The following is an 18,202-nucleotide window of genomic DNA, read 5'->3' on the forward strand; positions in this document are numbered from 1 at the left end:
GCTTTTTTTAGCTTGGAAAAAATGGTACCATTCACTCTAACTATAAGAGCCAGGATATTTTTTTATATAATCCGATTGTGTTTGGCTGAAAGAAGAAAGTCATATACACATAGGATGGCTTAAGGGTGAGTAAATTATGGGATAATCTTTTTGGGTGAACTAACCCTTTAAGAATATTGATAATAGAAAAGGAAAAACACACCTCTTGTCAAGAAGCAAAGCGATTTGAGGTAAACTCACCAAAGTTTAATAATTAAGGGTTTGTTCAAAGCCCTAATCTTAAAATGAAGCAGTAGAAATAGTGATGATGCTTGGATTATTTGACAGAAAGTTCGTCTCCTCCAGGGGGAGCTGTGGATCTGACTGGCCGTCTCGATGAGTTGCACGCTTTAACAAACGTCCCGTCCTCCAGGAGTGTCCTTGCATGAACAGTGTTCCTAATCTAACTAAGGACACTCACTAATTTATTCTACTCACGTACTGTGTGATGTAAGCTGCTGGATATCTCACCATCCAATGAAACTGGGTGAAGGTGGAAGTTCAGTGTCAAAAGAGATGGAAAAGGTATAATTGATTGAAAGTCATTTTCATAAAATAGGCTACTTACAGCTGTTACAATTGACATTATTCGCACAAGTCCTGATCGGAACACAAAAGTCAGTTTATGTTGCATTACTGCTGCATAAAGAAATCCTTGTTTCCATGTTTATAAAAATAGATGTTGCTGTATCTTCTGAAAGCGTGATATTAATGAACTTCAATGCCATTCTTTAATGTTACCACGGCAAATGTCAAAGGGGTCGAACTTGAATTGCATTGATGTCTGGTTCATCATTGTATTTGGTGGTAATGTCCAGAGGACGAGTGTCATTGCTAGCGATGATGAATACGATGGAGGAAGAGTTGAAGGTCACTCTCTTTTTGGGCCGGTCAGCGCGGCTATGCGACATCACAATGGGACGTACAGGATGTTCGATGCGGGCCAGGGGGTGGTCCTTAATGGTGTGTGGCAGATTAACCAGGCGAGAACAAAGCATCTGTAACATGCACCTGCGAAACTGACCAATCAGAAAGAGGAAATACATTCATCAAGAAGCACTGCACATAATGACATACAGTACACATTCACTAAGCTATAGAAAGAAAACTATATAAACTAAATTGAAGAACATGGTAAATGCACTGAAAAAAATTACAAAAAATTGCTAGTAAATTTCATAAATAAGTACAAAGAAACTACGAGCAACACAATAATTCAATTTCATAATTAAACATGAAATTTTGAAGTAGAAAGACTGAAATGGTATTTTCGTGGAAAAAAACGTACTTGAATAATCTTTCTTTTATTTGACTATTTTTTTTACTTTATGAATTCAGTTTTACTTTTTGTACGAGATCCTGTCTGAGCAATTCCTTATTTTTATAAATGAAGATATACCAAAAAAAATGTATTTCTGTATTTGATAACTTCCTATACAAAAAAATAATAATTTAAAGATTTGAAGATAAAGATTTTCATGCCACAATTAACAGTACAACTTACTAATATTTTATACAATAAAAAAATCATGATGCCCCAAAAATGATGGAATAATACAGATAAAATTCTGCTGAATCTAGTATTAAATAGTAAGAAATTGTTGTTTTATTTTTTTTAATATTTATATTACTATTTATCAACATAGTTATTTTAATAATTGTATTTAAAATCTCAAAGGTTCTCCATCAGAAGTGAGTGACCTCTGCTGACCTTTCTGCTCATGAAGGCGTAGATGACGGGGTTGTAGGCAGTGCTCGATTTGGCGAAGAGAGAGGGAATGATGGCTACCGTGGGGGAGACGATACTCTTCCTGCCAAAGGCCTCCAGCATGGAGACCACAGCATAGGGTGTCCAACACACCAGGAAACAAGAAATCATCATCAGGAACATCACCGCCACTTTCTTCTCATATCGCAGAATCTTAATTGTCTGAACCGTCTGCAGATCCTGGATAGAGCGAAGCTATAGGAAGAGAAGAGGACATTTTGTCATAAATCTGTTTCATTTGGCAAAGCACATCACACGTCCTAGAAAAAAAGACCAGGTCATGACATTCAAGCTTAGATTTTTTATATTGTGTGTGATGTAAGTGTCATTTTTCACTTTTGGAGAGCCTCGGATTAGCTAACATAAATGAATGAATAATTTAAACAATATTTGTTTATTAATTTAATAATCAGATTCTGACCGAGGCTGCGTAAAGACCATTTCCAATGTTCTCTACAATCAACTTAGGTCATGATGCTTCTGGGAAACGTAGCCCAGTTTGATATGACATCTAATTTAGTAATGATAAAGATCATGATGTAAAAATAATTCTGAAAAAAAAACCTTTAATGTTCTTTAATATTCTTGGTGTGATGGTAAAGACGGCAGTATTGGGAACCGTAATTCTGTGTTATTAAGAAGTGATAAGTTACAGTAAAAATTATTTTCTCAATAATTAAGTTCTAAGAAAAAGTTCAAGATAGAATTCACTTTCATCGTTTTTCATAGGGTAAGGTAAGAAGGCTAGAAATCGACAAGCAAACGTAATGATATTCTGGCAAGTTTAACATCACAACACCATTATAAAATAAGCAAACATTAATTTAAAAACATAATAAAAGTTGCTATCATAAATGTTTTAAACAATTTTTTAAAAAACTGTTCTAGAGGACAGAAAAGAAAAAGAAGTAATAGAATAGACCAGAACATAACAGAACAACTGATTTACAGTCATTTTAATACATATAATACATGCAATCTGGATCATGCATCCACCCATTTGTTTGTTCATAGAAAAAGTCATAACCAGTGTTGGTGTAATGCATTTCTAATTAATTATTGTAATTTAATTACTTTTCCCTTGAAAAAATAAAGATAATACTTTTTCTGCATTTAATTACAGTTACTTCTGATGTAATTGCATTAAATTCTTCATAGACTAACAATTCTATAGAAAACAGTGGATTTAACATCAAAATTTGAACGTCTAATGTTAAAATGTATGCTTTTAATGTAACATTCTCTAATCACTTTGGTCAGTTCAAAAATAATTTATGCAATTTTATATATATATATATATATATATTGATTAATTTTTTTAATTAAGAATTATAAGAGCTGTTTAAATTGATCCTCGTATTTTTAGGTTGATATGGGATTTAGAAAGTAATTAGTAATAAGTAATGCAATACTTTTAAAGAGAAATTAAATTATTATTAAATTAAAATATCTAATTATCTAATTACACAGTTTAAGATAATTAGTAGCTCTAGTAATTACTTTTTTAGAGTAACTAAATTAAGTAATAAAGTGAGATTAAATACATAAAGTATATTTAATTATTTAACATTTAATTATTGCAGGTTTGCATAATATTCTGACTTTGCATTTCGCTGTTTTAATTCATTTTGAGGAATACTGAATCATGCTCACATTAGTCTAAAACTACAATAACCATCACACAGCGCACACAACGCCTCTGCTTCTCTTTTTCTCTCAACATGGGGACAGAAGAGCTCTCAATCAATAAATGGGAAAACAAAGTAACCTGAGTTACTTATTTGAAAAAGTAACTCAAATATTTATTGTAAATTTAAAAGTAATCCATTATTTGAAAAAAGTAATCTGATGACATAACTCTCATTACTTGTAATGAGTTAACCCCAACTCTGGTCATAACAGATTCCACATAATATATTGCACATTATGTTCATGATGATAAAGATATATATTTTCCCAAGCTGATTGAAACTCAGAAACATAATGTCCTATGAAACTGTAATGCTTTTGCTTCTTTAATATCTGCTGCTTCACAGCTGCAAGAACAGCAATAAAAATTGCTGAGTTTGACTGAGCATCTCTCAGAGCTCCTGCCATTGTGTAACTAAAACAGAACTGGGTCACCGCTTGGGTGCGCAATTGAGTTGGTGTGCACAGCTGATCAAAGTTTTCTCCTTAAATCATTTAGTCAAACTGAAGATGGTTTTCCAAACCCAGTAGTCATGCTGTTGACAAGGCACGTATAACACCTTCATTGATTCATTATTTGGGTAGATGATAAGGAGTGTGCATTTTTGGTTCATTAACATCAAGATAATGTGTAGGCTATAACTTTAGTTTTTTGAGTGGTCAAGTTTGACCATTTTAAACAGCTTTTCTTTAACTAGCCTACCCTTACGAAAAATAAGTTTATTCAAGTGTTCTATTTGTACTTCTTTTCAACTAAAAATAAAAAAACATACTTTCAGTCTACATTTTATATACTTCTCAGAAATATACTTTATGTACTTCTCAGAAATAGCTCGACGAACAACACCAGAGGAGACGCGCTTGATTCCTGCCGGTTCCACAGTAGCTGCGTTTACATGGTTCAATCGGAATGAAATCAATCCGATTGATGAATCCGAACACGGTGTTTACATGAACTATAAATAAAGTAATCGGGTTGATGTGCGCGTTTATATGTCACAAGATTCAAATCGGAATTGATTTTTTGACATGCGCACACTGCACGAATATGCCGCTGTTCGCGCATAACTATTCTCCTTTATTGGTTCTTTATTTTTTTTAAACAGCAGACTTAATATTTATCCGTCTCTGGTCATGATTTGGAGACGATGAGCATGAACCGTTTTGCCGTGCCGCTATTGATCACGCAGTAAAACCACGCGCCCAAAACCTGTCGTCCATGGATGATAATCTGAAACAAGCACTGGTGGGACGTTGTCCTGCTCCACTTCACAGACGCTGAGTGAAATGAGAATTTTTTAATGACGGAACACTCATTTATATTCACTTTATTCAACAGGAAGAACAGCTTGTTCCACGCGTCATACGTCATTACGCTATTTCAACGTCATTGCACATGCGCAGTCCTTTAAGTTTCGGTTTTCAATCCGATCAAGTGTTTACATGTTCTCTCGATCGGATTACAAAAGGAGTAAACCACCCCTTTCAATCCGATCGAAATTTCAATCGGATCAATTAAGGTGTTTACATGAAGGTTTTTTAGTCCGATTGAGCCGTCAATCCGATTATAAGTGTCCATGTAAACGCAGCTAGTGATGGTGAAACGCGCCATTACGAATTCACGAATTAAGGCATATAAAAATGATAAAAATGGTCTCACGAAACACAGAGCCCCTTCCTCCTACGTCTTTTCAGCGGTTATATTTTCCTCTGTCGAGTGATTACTCTCATGATCGCTCGAAAGAGAAAAAGGAAATTATTATAAAATGCAGAAGGTAAGGACTGTGAGATTTCTGCTTTTTGTTACAACTATAAACTTTGATAACGAAAAATCTGTATCAGTTTATTATAATACTCTAATCTTTTAAAATGTAATGCATACATTTTAATGTTTAATGATTTTTAAAAGATATAAAGATGATAATAGATAGATAGATAGATAGATAGATAGATAGATAGATAGATAGATAGATAGATAGATAGATAGATAGATAGATAGATAGATAGATAGATAGATAGATAGATAGATAGAATATGATTCAAATGTAAAATGCTTAAAATTACAGATTAAAATTACTGTCCAAAATCCATGAAAATCCTGAAATTTGGCAATGATAATTAATATATTCCAGGTATTTCTGCTGCAACCCAGAAAGCCTTTGCTAGCCTTGGTCCATTAAAACCACTATTCAACAGCATGCATTGATTAATCCCATGGCATTTAGCAAAAAAAAAAAAAAAGGTGCGACCAAATCGTATGCTGGTGCGACCAACTGAGAAACTTGGTAGCACCAGTGCAACCAGTGGAAAAGTTAGTCTGGAGCCCTGGGTAATGTACATAGGAATTTACTTTAATTCTACTTTACTCTTTCCCCACCATTGGCTGAATTTTCCAGCTATCCATGTTTTCACTGTTATACGTTAGGTGGAGCTATGACATATTTTCTAGTACAGAATCTCTGGATCAAAACAAAGGAGAAAAAGAAGCTGAAACAAGTGATAGAAGATTGCTCACTCAAATGTAAAATAACGTGATCATCAAGCATTAAACAGGGTGTAAATCAAAACTGCTTAATGTTTCCAAATTAAATGAAGCATTACAAATGAAGAGAAAACGACTGTGAAGATTTGGGGTTGTTGGACTCGATCTACTCCATCTGTGTTTTGATCATCATTCTGAATCTGATTCAAGCAACACCAAGGAACTTTTCCTCTGCGACCGCCCTACAGGTTGGAAGCGGAATTGTCCATTACCGCTGTCGTAAATAATTTAGCCTACCGCAGCCTACAGTCGCACGCACATGCTCGCTGTTTATCCAGCACCGGCTTTGGAATCAAAAATGGCCACAGACAAGGTAGAGTATGATGCATGATTTTATGAAAGACAACACAAATGAAGAATGATTTCCATTACACGAGAGTAGATGTTAAAACTTCATGCTGATTTGTACTCGGCTTTCGCCAAGATAAGCACCAACTAAGACGTAGCTTTACAGTAACCTATGTTTCTCCATCCACTTACGCTTCTTTCCATCTGGTGACGTGAATCTCCTTCTGTCTGGTGTTAATAGTGTATTAGCGCGTCAGCACACACAACGGCTGCAACCACATTGCGGTCCCCCCATAACAACCCTCTGGATTGAGCGGAGTAGGGAACATCTCTAGGGTCTTCAAGTGGGCACCTTCCTTCCTCAGTGTTTCGTCGACTAGCCCACGACACCTCAAGAGGGCTCGACAGTGACTCTGGCGTCCCAGAGTCACCCCCCTCCGTCCCCCACTCAACTCAGCCCAGCTTACTGACCTCTACTTCCCTCTTGCTGCTGAGACCTAACCACAATCTCACAATCTCTCCGCAACCCAACCATACGCGCCAACCCGTTTGACTAAGGCTGTCGAGCCCCACTGGTGCGTTAATATGCAGTTTCAGTGGCAACGGTTCCGTATGGCATACCACCTACCGCAAAACACAATATCTGCCCAACCACCCGTCATTCACGCAATACGCAATATACACAGGAACGTAATGACTGTAAATACTATACAACCTCTACAAATAAACCAACAGTGCTGCTGAGACCTAACCACAATCTCACAATCTCTCCGCAACCCAACCATACGCGCCAACCCGTTTGACTAAGGCTGTCGAGCCCCACTGGTGCGTTAAAATGCAGTTTCAGTGGCAACGGTTCCGTATGGCATACCACCTACCGCAAATCACAATATCTGCCCAAGCACCCGTCATTCACGCAATATACAGAGGAACGTAATGACTGTAAATACTATACAACCTATACAAATAAACCAACACCCTTCAAGTTTTCAAGAATTCTACGAAACCGTAGCATGGCGGCCTTTACTCAGCCAGCTAGAATCTTTCCGTCTCAACCACAGCCAGTTGCTGCTCCTTTCTGCTGCTTCAGATAAGTTCTTTACTGCGCGACGCAACTCTTGACCACTGAATCCGACGTCTCTGAGGAACCGGGTTGTAGAGTGTGCCACAAAACCTTGACAACCCACTTCCACTGGATAAACCTGGACTCTCCATCCTCGCTGTTCTGCTTCAGTGGCCAGATGAGCATACCGCAATTTCTTCCTCTCATATGCCTCATCTACCGCATCCTCCCATGGCACTGTTAACTCTATCAGTTGAACAATGCATGCTGATCCAGACCACAAAACAATACCTGGTCGTAGGTTAGTGGTGGCAATCTCAGGTGGAAAAATAAGCCGTTGATCAAGATCAGCCAGCATCTTCCAGTCCCTAGCAGCTTCCAGTTGTCCTGGGCGAGAATTGGTGTTAGCACCTTTTCTTGGTGGTTGCTCACCTGGGCGGAGGAATATTGTCTTCTGCGTGTAATGTTTTGCTAGAACAGGCGGCAACTTATTGGTCATACTACGCTTGCCTTCCAATGCTAAAGCCAAACATCGCAATACTTGGTCATGGCGCCAAGTAAACCGACCTTGGCTAAGAGCCACCTTACATCCTGTCAAAATGTGCCTTAATGTGGCAGGTGATGAACACAAAGGACAAGAGGGATCCTCTCCTACCCAGAGGTTTAGGTTCTGCGGTGATGGGAGAACATCATATGTTGACCTAATAAGGAAACTGATCCTACTCTCTTCCATTGACCAAAGGTCTTGCCAGCCCATTTTTCGTTGTTCCACAGTCTCCCATCTCATCCACTCTCCCTGCTTGGCCTGGGAAATGGCCTTTACACATCTCATCCTCTCCTCCTGCTTTCGCACCTCGTTGACTACCAGCTTCCTCCTTTGAGCTGGGCCTGCCTTGTGCCATTTAGGAGGAGCTAAACTGAGCCCAAAACCCCCTTTTCCATGCTGTACCTGTCCCACGATATCACCAATTTGAAGGTCAGCCTTTGCCTCTACTACAGATTTCTTTGCTGACCACTTTCTACCAGTTTTTACCACAGGGGCTGCCTCCCTTACACATTTGTCGCGTGACTCTACTAAGGTAATTTCTAGTCTGACCTTGGCGCACTTAAACTCCTCGGTTAAAGCAGAGACTGGCAGCTGCAATACTCCTTTACTATAAAGTCCCACTCTGCTGAGGCAGCCAGGAACTCCCAACCATTTCCTGATGTATGAACTTATTAACGCTTCCAGCTTATCCACTGTTGTCAAAGAAACATCGTACACAGTCAGTGGCCACAGCAACCTTGGCAGTAGACCAAAATGAAAGCACCAGAGTTTTAGTTTGCCTGCTAGAGCACAGCTGTTTTTGCTCTTCAACCCTTCCACGGCTTGTCGTCTAACTTCTCCCACTCGAACTGTGTCCTTTAGATCCCCATCGTACCATCTCCCTAGACTCTTCACTGGCTTCTGAGAAACTGTGTGTATTGCCTCACCATTAATGAAGAATATTTTATCTACTACCTTGCCTTTAACTATTGAGATGCTCCTTGATTTAGAGAGCTTAAATTGCATTCGTGCCCATTCAATATTATCTGTTAACTTCCCCAATAACCGATTAGTGCAGGCTACCGTTGTAGTCATGGTTGTCATGTCATCCATGTATGCTCTGATTGGTGGTAGTCGCATCCCAGAAGCCAAGCGCTCTCCTCCTACTACCCATTTTGATGCCCTAATGATTACTTCCATTGCCATGGTAAAAGCCAGTGGAGAAATGGTGTATCCTGCCATTATTCCAACCTCTAAGCATTGCCATGAAATCTCCAAAATAGGCTTTCACTAAATTTGTTATCGACATTGGTACCCTGAAAAAATCAAATGATGCCCAAAGAAGCTCATGTGGCACTGAACCATATGCATTAGCCAAATCCAGGAATGTCACGTGGAGCTCCTTCCTCTCCTTTTTAGCTGATTGTATTCGTTGCAAGATAACACTGATATGTTCTAAGCATCCTGAGAATACTGGAATGCCCGCTTTTTGAACTGAAGTGTCAATGAAGCCATTCTTTAATAGGTAGGTTGACAATCTCTGAGCAATAATGCTGAAGAAAATTTTGCCTTCGACGTTTAATAGTGAAATAGGGCGAAACTGACTGATGCTTGTAGCATCTTTTTCTTTGGGTATAAAGACTCCCCCTGCTCGGCGCCATGATCTAGGTACAACCTGCTTTTCCCAAGCCACTTTTAGAAAAACTATGTATGCCGTAAAGCAGTCGAATTTTGTAGTTCTTTTTGTGCTCCGGTTACTACCCGAAACCCGAAGTTACATAGTGCCAGTAAAAGCGATACAGACCACGTCAGGCTATGGCAGACGTGTCATTTAACCTATTGTAAGTCGATGTACTATCACAAGGGTCTTCGAAATATATTATGACGGTTGAAAAACTACAGACAGACAGTTACTTTAAGGCATTTGACAAAAAATTTATTTTTTCAACTTTTTTGTTTAAAATGTTGCCTTTCTTTATGAAACTTACCAACATTCAAGTGTTGATAAAAAGGATGCATGAAGCTAATAATATAGTTTTAAAATTAAAGTACAGTTAAAGGTATTTTTCAAGTATAAAAAATAACATTTGTACGTAGTAGTATAGGCCTACTGAAAGTGCAAAAATAATATATAAATAGTAAACTACAAGTATGATGTTAAGTTCACTTAAAAAAACTTGTAGTATAAAACTACTAAACTAGTAGTTTACTGAGAGTACACTTCAAATTGTACTTTCATAAACTAAAAATTTGCTACAAGTATTAAAATAAGTTCACGTGCAGTACAAATGAGAAACTTAATTATGAACTAGTTGTGCACTTAATGTTTACTAATGTTACACTTTTAGTACACTTAAACGTATACTTTTATATACTAAAAGTGGGCCAATTTAGTCCCAAGCGGTATTAAAATAGTACACTTACAAGTTTACTACTAGTACATATTGACATTAGTATACTTACTACATAATTATTCTTAAAAATATACTTGAACATTTCTGAATAAAATGAACTTGAAGTATACTCCTTTTTCGTAAGAGTAGTTCATAATAAATGGCCCTTTGGTGCAATAAATGTTTTAAACCGTGTTGTAAATATAAATATATGTATAAATGTATACAACTCTTAACCTCTCAATTTGAATATACCCATTTTACTAATTAATTCATGAGTGAATCAGTTTACTAATTCATTCATGCATTTATTGATTCCCTGATTCATTCGTGTGATTATTGATTAACTGATTCATTAATGCATTTATTGATTCCTTGATTAATCTATTCAAGGATTTGTTGAAATCCTCGTTTCCCTAAAGCATCGTTAGCCAACTATGGTCGCAAGTTCATCGCACATTCAGAACATTCGCAAACAGCATCGCAAAGTTGTGTGGTTGAAACGACAGCTCTCAACCTGTGGTTAGAGGCGTAGTTTCTAGATTGCATGACACGTGGACTTAATAAATCTGTATCTTGAGCAAAAAAAGCAAGCTGGATTTCAGTACAACCTGTGTATTTTATTTAGAATACATACAAATGTCATTTACATCTTTGAGTTTGTCAAGATATTTAAAGAACCGTTTTTGAAGACTGCGCATTTGCGAACATGCTCTATTATGTAATAACGAGCCTATGATTGAATCTGGAAATAAAGCGAAATAACTGAGAAAAACTAGAAATAGTCCTCAGATGCCATGTCTGTAATTTACATCAAAACATCTAGCATTAATTCGATCTCAAACAGTTTCATTAAAAGAAGTTATTTCTCCACCACGTGCGTGACGTCATAAACCAACGTGGTTGAATGACCACTTTGCGACAGTACGGTTTTGGGAAACAGTCAGAACTAGCTAGTTGATTTCTCCAACGATGCATCGTACTATGGTAGTGAAGCATCGAGTTACGTCGTTGTACGGGAAACGCACCCCAGAACAGAATAATCAAGACGTGAGGAGCTGTTCTGTAAAACACAGAGGCAGCATGATCCTCTAAAGTCAAGGACACTAAAGGTGCAGTTAAGAGAGAAAAAAACCCTCAGAGCACTTTGTAAACCCTCCCTTTGCCAACAGAGAGAAGATGAAATAGTGAATGAAAAGAAGCAGTCTGGATGATTAAGAAACCCCTGGTGTGCGTTCTAGGGTAAATTTCGTAGGAAGAATATCAACACTATGAATGGGTTTATGTATTTTCAAGGGGTCTCGTCTGGTATTGTACCTTAAGGGTTTAACTTTTAGTAGTATCCTCATGAAGCTTCCAAAGCTTTGTTAAAGTCATCTAAATTATTAAAGGTTTTTCTTCATCTCAGTGGTGTTGGACTTTATATTGACAATTACCAGTGTGTATGCATGAACTGAAGCCACTTCACAACTGAGCTGTTTGTTCCTTTCAATCTATGCTTTTTTTCTGTCTCAAATCAATACAATTCTTGGATTTAATCCAAATGCAATCTTGTGTTGTGCTGGTAGTACACAGTCAGCTGCTCATCGTCACTTTGTGGTTGTTGTGGTTTGTTTAATCGATCCAGCAGTTTTACACTTTCTGATCGACTGCTGTATCTCACATATTGATCCACACCATCACATATAAATACCTGTATATATTTATGCTATGCAGTCTGCCTTTGATCAGAACAACAGATAATTCCACCAGAAACTTCGGCAAGTGTTGCTGTTTTGAACGCTTTCATGGGAATCAACCTTTTCAACCATTTCAAAACGCTTCAGTAAGCACACCATTTTTTTGTAGATCATTTTACAGCGGTCCTGCCCTCCCCCACCTGGGCGGCACACCTGATCAAATCTGACGCACAGGAGCTGCACTGATGAAAACCGCAAGCTATTTACGTTCACAATCACAGTCTCTGCTTATTGTTTGAGGGCACCCTCAGACAATAGGCTTTTAGTTGAAATGGCCCCTCATATAGAATGTGTTGGCCCCATACACTGCTAAATCACAACAGTTCGACAGTGTGTTTATAAAAGAACAAGAGAGAATGATGAAGGTTAAAAATAGAAAAAAAGAAACTCAGGTGACATGCAAATCACAGGTCATGTGATGCTTTACAATACAGTTTTGTTTGTGCAAAAAAGTAACTAAATTTGTGTAATTTAATTATTTTTGGAATGTAATGCGCTACGTTACTTTTGCATTACTTTTTCTCACCTAGACTGGGTTAGCTTGTTTGTTCTATTTTGGCAAATGTAAAGGCCTTTTCACGCCAAATCGTGGTAATAAGTGAAGCACGTTCTGAAGTGAAGCGATGCATTAGTGTAAGAAAAATATATATATTTAATACTTTATCAACTAAAATAATTAGCTTCCGGCAAGCGTCGTATGCATCGACTAGGCTAAAAAAGTAACACTTGAACTTGACGCACAACGTACTCTTTTGGTGCAAGTCAATGCGTACAGCCGTCTGTTGACCCCCGAAGATGCGTGGAGCACTTCAATCATGAATACATTCATTTTCATGGACCTCCAAAGACATACAGCCATCAACTTTGGAAGAGCCAGGACATTTTTTTAAATATTACTCCGATTGTAATTGTCTGAAAGAAGAATGTCATATACACCATTTTGATGGAATAAATGTATGTATTTAATTTAATTCAGAAATATTATTAAATAATATTTAATTTAGATGTTATAATTTTTTAGGTTAGCATTTTTTCAGTCTGTGGCACACATAATCAAAGGAAAGTGTTTGCCTTACCATTTTCACTGTATACAAGATGTTTCCATAACAGTAGGCCATGACACCCACAGGGACAAAGAAGCATCCGAGGAGGAAGAAGAGAATGAAGGAAGCATCATTTGGATCTTTTGATGCCCAGTCAAGAGAGCAGCCTAACTGATGGACTTCCAGCGTGTAACGGTTCCATCCCAGGAGAGGAGCTCCAGTCCAGGCCAAAGAGTACAGCCAGATGTGTGTGATGGCCCTCCAGGCCCAGGGGAAGTCAATGACCTTGGCATGAACCACACGGATGTAGCGCTCATACGCCAGGCCAGAGAGAGTCATGATGGACACGATACCTTAAAGGACGAAAAGAGAGATAAAGAGACAGCTGACCTAGATAGATAGATAGACAGACAGACAGACAGACAGACAGATAGACAGATAGATTTTGACAATGTGATAGATAGACAGACAGATAGATAGATAGATAGATAGATAGATAGATAGATAGATAGATAGATAGATAGATAGATAGATAGATAGATAGATAGATAGATAGATAGATAGATATAGATTTTGACAATGATAGATAGATTGACAGACTGACAGACAGATAGATAGATAGATAGATAGATAGATAGATAGATAGATAGATAGATAGATAGATAGATAGATAGATAGATAGATAGATAGATAGATAGATAGATAGATTTTGACATTGGTTTTAAGGCAATTAAGCACTATCCAGGCACAAATCCCAATTATCATAATGTGTCCAGATATTTGTCTTTGAGTTTGTTTGTAATTCTCATTATTTTTTTATGCTTCTCATAATATTCCCATTACTATAAAACATTCATCATCCTGCCTGGAGTAAATGATTTTTTAAAAGATCAATTAAAAGCATTTGAATAAATACTATGCTGTATAAATAATTTATCATGCCCTTATATAACATTTTATAATAAACAAAACAAAACAAAATACAATTTTTTTTTTTTGGGTGAAATAATTCGGACACGTTCTTGACAGATTTTGTGAGATTCACACATCTGTAAATGTAACTTTATTATCGCACAGCTGCAACTATAAGGTATGAAGATATTGAGCTATTAAAAACATTAAAATCGTGATTTTCTGTAAATTTGCTTTGACTAAAACTATATACGTATATCTGTGAAGTGTTATAAAAATAAATATAAATGCTAAACAATGTGCCTTCTCTCTTTTACAGAAATCAAGCTCCCAGGATACAGTCCTAAATTCAACAGGTGATGGATCATAGTAATTGCTATCATTTCATTTTTAGAGGTAAATAACTGGTTCTCAGAGTGGCAGTATACACAGACAGAGACAACTCTGCCAAGAGACTTTCCCCCAATTACCCAGACATCCACAGTCCTCGGTGACAGAGGCAGGCCGGTGGGGAGGCAGCACTCGCATTTTCCCTCAGCTCTCAGAAGTATTCACACAGACCTCCTTTTACATCACATAAACTTGCTTGGAAATTTTGATGTGGAATATAATGCAGGATTACACACTGAGCAACATCTCTTCAAAACTGTTTTTATTTAAATTAGTCAATTCTCAAGGGGGCAAAAATTGAGGTTATATACTCAAATGTCCGTAAAACAACCGTAGAAGCATAAAAGGAAGCCGATTTCACATCTAAATACGTCAAACAAGGCAGTACATAAGCAATCATGAGGGATGATAGTCTTTTAACTTAGAAAAACAGCAGGTGTGACCTTGGGGGCGCAGGTGCATAAAATTACCATCTATCTTTCAGAAATGTGATTACAAAGCTCTTCTCAAAGCATATCCTCTCACAGATGCGTTGTTGATATTATCGGTTATTTCTGGTCCATTAAAGTGCCATTATCTGACTCTATTCGACTTTATCTTTCCCTGCAGCAGATGGACTTTTATTTTCATAAATGTGTCAGAGTTGTTTACGAACGCTTAGAGCTGCATCTTTGCTTTCCGTTGTAAACAATATCAAATTGGCCTAATGAAGCAAAAATGACCATGAAGCTGTGCCAATATCTGATATAATTAGATAAGTTAGCCATACCAAATGTTTCCTTTAAATTGATTCATGCTGCCAAAAATCCCTTAATAACTTGAACAAGATTGCATCAAATGAGTCAGATGATGATCTAATGAGATCATTTGGTGTAGAAAAGCCAGAATGAAGTTTCCTGCCCCTAAGATTTTCATCCAAAGAAAAAGACAATCTCATGCCTCTTCTAAAATTGAAAAATATATCTAAACAATATCTCAAACTGTCCTCTGATTTAGGCCTACTAAGATCTTACCACAAGACCTCAATGTGTACATTTCTCATCAAATTCTTACAAGATCAAATGTTTTCAGCTATGATATCCAAATCATTTTATGTCACGACGTTATAAATGCAGTGTGTTATTTCTCTTCTCCATATGATTACCAGCGATTCCATACCTTAAGGCAACATACACCTGTAAGTTATTATATTACTCAAATTTGTTGTCTTGTTCTCATAGCTTTTTTGTCGCAAGGTAGCTAAGTGTCATTGATCCTGTCAGTCTCGCTGCGCGCGCTGCTGCAGTGACTTTTGTCGCGTGAGAAATGTAAGCTGTTTCGTGCGTCCATTCAAAAAGTCTAGACATTCACAAAGCTGAAATAATATAAAGAATCACAACTTACTTACAGATAATTTAATGCCTGACAGTTGTGGTAAATAGCATCCCACACAAATAGCTAATTGGTACTGTGCGTTATAGGCTAGCCTAATTATCCTCTTTTAAAACCTCTATAGCCTACAGTTTGGTCCTGATTGGTTTCCGTAATACACCTACGCAGGTAGGCTACCGTATGTTCAAAATGATTTCAAATTATTTGCTTTTGCTTATTTAACATCTGCTCTATAACGTTTTTAAAACGTATCAAATTACATAACTGCACCAAACGCCCTGACTTGTTCTTAACATTTTCCATGAGTTAACAGCAATATGAGACCATTTTAATGACAACTGACCAAAAACACATTTAAAAATGACAGTTTTCAGATAGATCAGACAAGGCTACAATAAAAGACGAATAAACTAGCCATCACCAAACGGAATATGCAAATCAACTGATCTGTATTGATGAAGTAAACATTTAAGAGAAAAAAACATGTAAACATTGACTTCCTTAGAATTAAAATCGAAGTAGCCTAGGCTACTAATCTTATTCAGGTGACTCTGTCGATAGCCTACATGAGGAACTAAAGACAAAATAACTGACCGAATAAGCTGTTGCTGAATCCATCCCAAACACACGTGGCAGAATTAAAGACCCATCCTCTCTTCACGCACGAGATGAATGTGAAATTAACTCCAGTGAGAGACACCAGCAGATCGCTGACACTTATATTCACTATTAACAAATTAGTCGGAGTTCGGAGTCTCTTGAATGTGCAGTAGAGAATAATGACGATGATGTTATTACAGAAGCCCAGGACACCGATAGATCCGATGGTGAACGTCAGGAGTTGATAAGTCTCATCGGCGAAAATATAGTTATAGTTCTCCAGGCTCGATGATGTTTCATTGAAAGAATTCATTTCTTTTCTAAGGGAATTTCCAGCATGGTCACTGAAACGTCTGAAAGTCAGTGACCCGATTCAGCAGCCCGTCCGGAAGGAATCAGGGCAGTCGACCAGTGTTTATAGTTCAGAGTGTCAGTAAAGTGAAATCTCTGAGAAAAATGTCATCTACTTCCAGAGAAATGCGTAAAAGTTCTTCCTGGATCCACAAGAGAGTTCCAGCGTTTGCAACGATTGCCTGTCACTGCTGACTGCGCGTGATGTTCAGTGTGAAGTGCGTTATGTGCGTTGTTATGAACACTAATCACAGTAACGGTGATGTTCCGCATATCTACTGCGCTGTTTTGAAAACTTACGACAAGAACGGCGATGATGATAAGCATAATCTGCTGAGAGGAAATAGCTGATAGTGAGGATAATGTGCTGTGTGCACTGTTAGGACACTGACACTAACATGAATTTCTGAACTTAACATTAATCACAGGTCGTGCTGTTTTGTCAATTTATGACTAACGGCAATAGCATATTCTTTTTTGTGCTTATAAGAAGACATCATCACGGTGATGCACTGTATAAAACGCGCTGTTATGCTTTTGAAATGTTAGGCTAATGCAGGTTAAAATGGGCTGTTATGAAAACCAGTGACAGAGCGTTTAATGTGCTTTTCTAATCTGAAGTTATGCATAATAATATGCTGTGAATGACAGTAAAACTGGAATGAACCCTACACTCGATCAGTCACTTTAATATGTTCCATATTTAATAATATGATACATAACAAATGCCAAAGCAAAATATCCACCGTTAGTCATGAAAGGTTATGAACGTTCACATTTAAGGGTCAGTAAGGGAGCCTATAAAAACAGATAGGCTACGTTTTCAGTGTGAAGGTGTGAATCACACCATGTGATTTTTTGTTTTGTTTTTGTAGGCTATTTATTAGAATGTTTGTTACTCTTTCAAACAATCTTTACAAACACTCCCTCCAGTGTTGGAATTATTAAGATTCAAAAATACATATTTTATGATGTAAAAGACCTAGCTGTGTTATACATTTAAGAACAGCCTCAGACAACAGTAGAGGTAGGCTCATGCTTTTGCTCCCATAATTACAAACATGCAAATGCAAGCACAGGTGATTGGGGAGCGTCGTCATAATTAATGATGCCCCTGCAGCTTAGTGGTGAAGGTTGGTTCACATGATTCACTGCTCATTACATGTCAGCTGTTGATTGACATGGGGGTTTCAGTCAGGGACAAACAGAGCTGCACAATTTTTGTTTATTTAAAATAATTGATTCAGATCATCACCTTAGAATATATTGTTAGAATAGCCTATAGATATATAGCTATATATAGGCTATATATATATACAGTATGTATATACGTAAGAGAACTATGCTCACCAAAGCTGCATTTACCAGATCAAAAATAAAATGTATATATATATAGAGGAGTTAGACTGGGAAGAATACACTAAACTTGGTTAGGATTTTAAAATGGCAAAATTATCTGGGTATTATTTTAGGCAAAATCCATTAAAT

The 18,202-nt window shown here is 37.3% G+C and overlaps 1 protein-coding gene across 2 annotated transcripts; it reads right to left on the minus strand.

The window, feature by feature from the left end:
* Window positions 1–224: 224 nt before the first annotated feature.
* Window positions 225–16,975, minus strand: opn3 (opsin 3). 2 transcript variants are annotated; one of them, XM_077196973.1, is made up of 4 exons: window positions 16,358–16,975; window positions 13,124–13,443; window positions 1,751–2,002; window positions 225–1,058 (listed from the first exon to the last, which is right to left on the minus strand). In XM_077196973.1, the coding sequence occupies exons 1-4, from the start codon at window positions 16,674–16,676 to the stop codon at window positions 792–794; spliced, it is 1,158 nt and encodes a 385-aa protein (XP_077053088.1). In that variant the 5' UTR covers window positions 16,677–16,975; the 3' UTR covers window positions 225–791. The 2 variants fall into 2 exon arrangements, with proteins under 2 accessions (XP_077053088.1, XP_077053089.1); XM_077196974.1 differs by having other exon boundaries at window positions 16,831–16,919.
* Window positions 16,976–18,202: the final 1,227 nt, after the last annotated feature.

The sequence above is a fragment of the Siphateles boraxobius genome, unplaced genomic scaffold (assembly GCF_051911475.1).
Source record: "Siphateles boraxobius isolate OS27281-9 unplaced genomic scaffold, OSU_SipBor_1 37, whole genome shotgun sequence".
Taxonomy (NCBI): domain Eukaryota; kingdom Metazoa; phylum Chordata; class Actinopteri; order Cypriniformes; family Leuciscidae; genus Siphateles; species Siphateles boraxobius.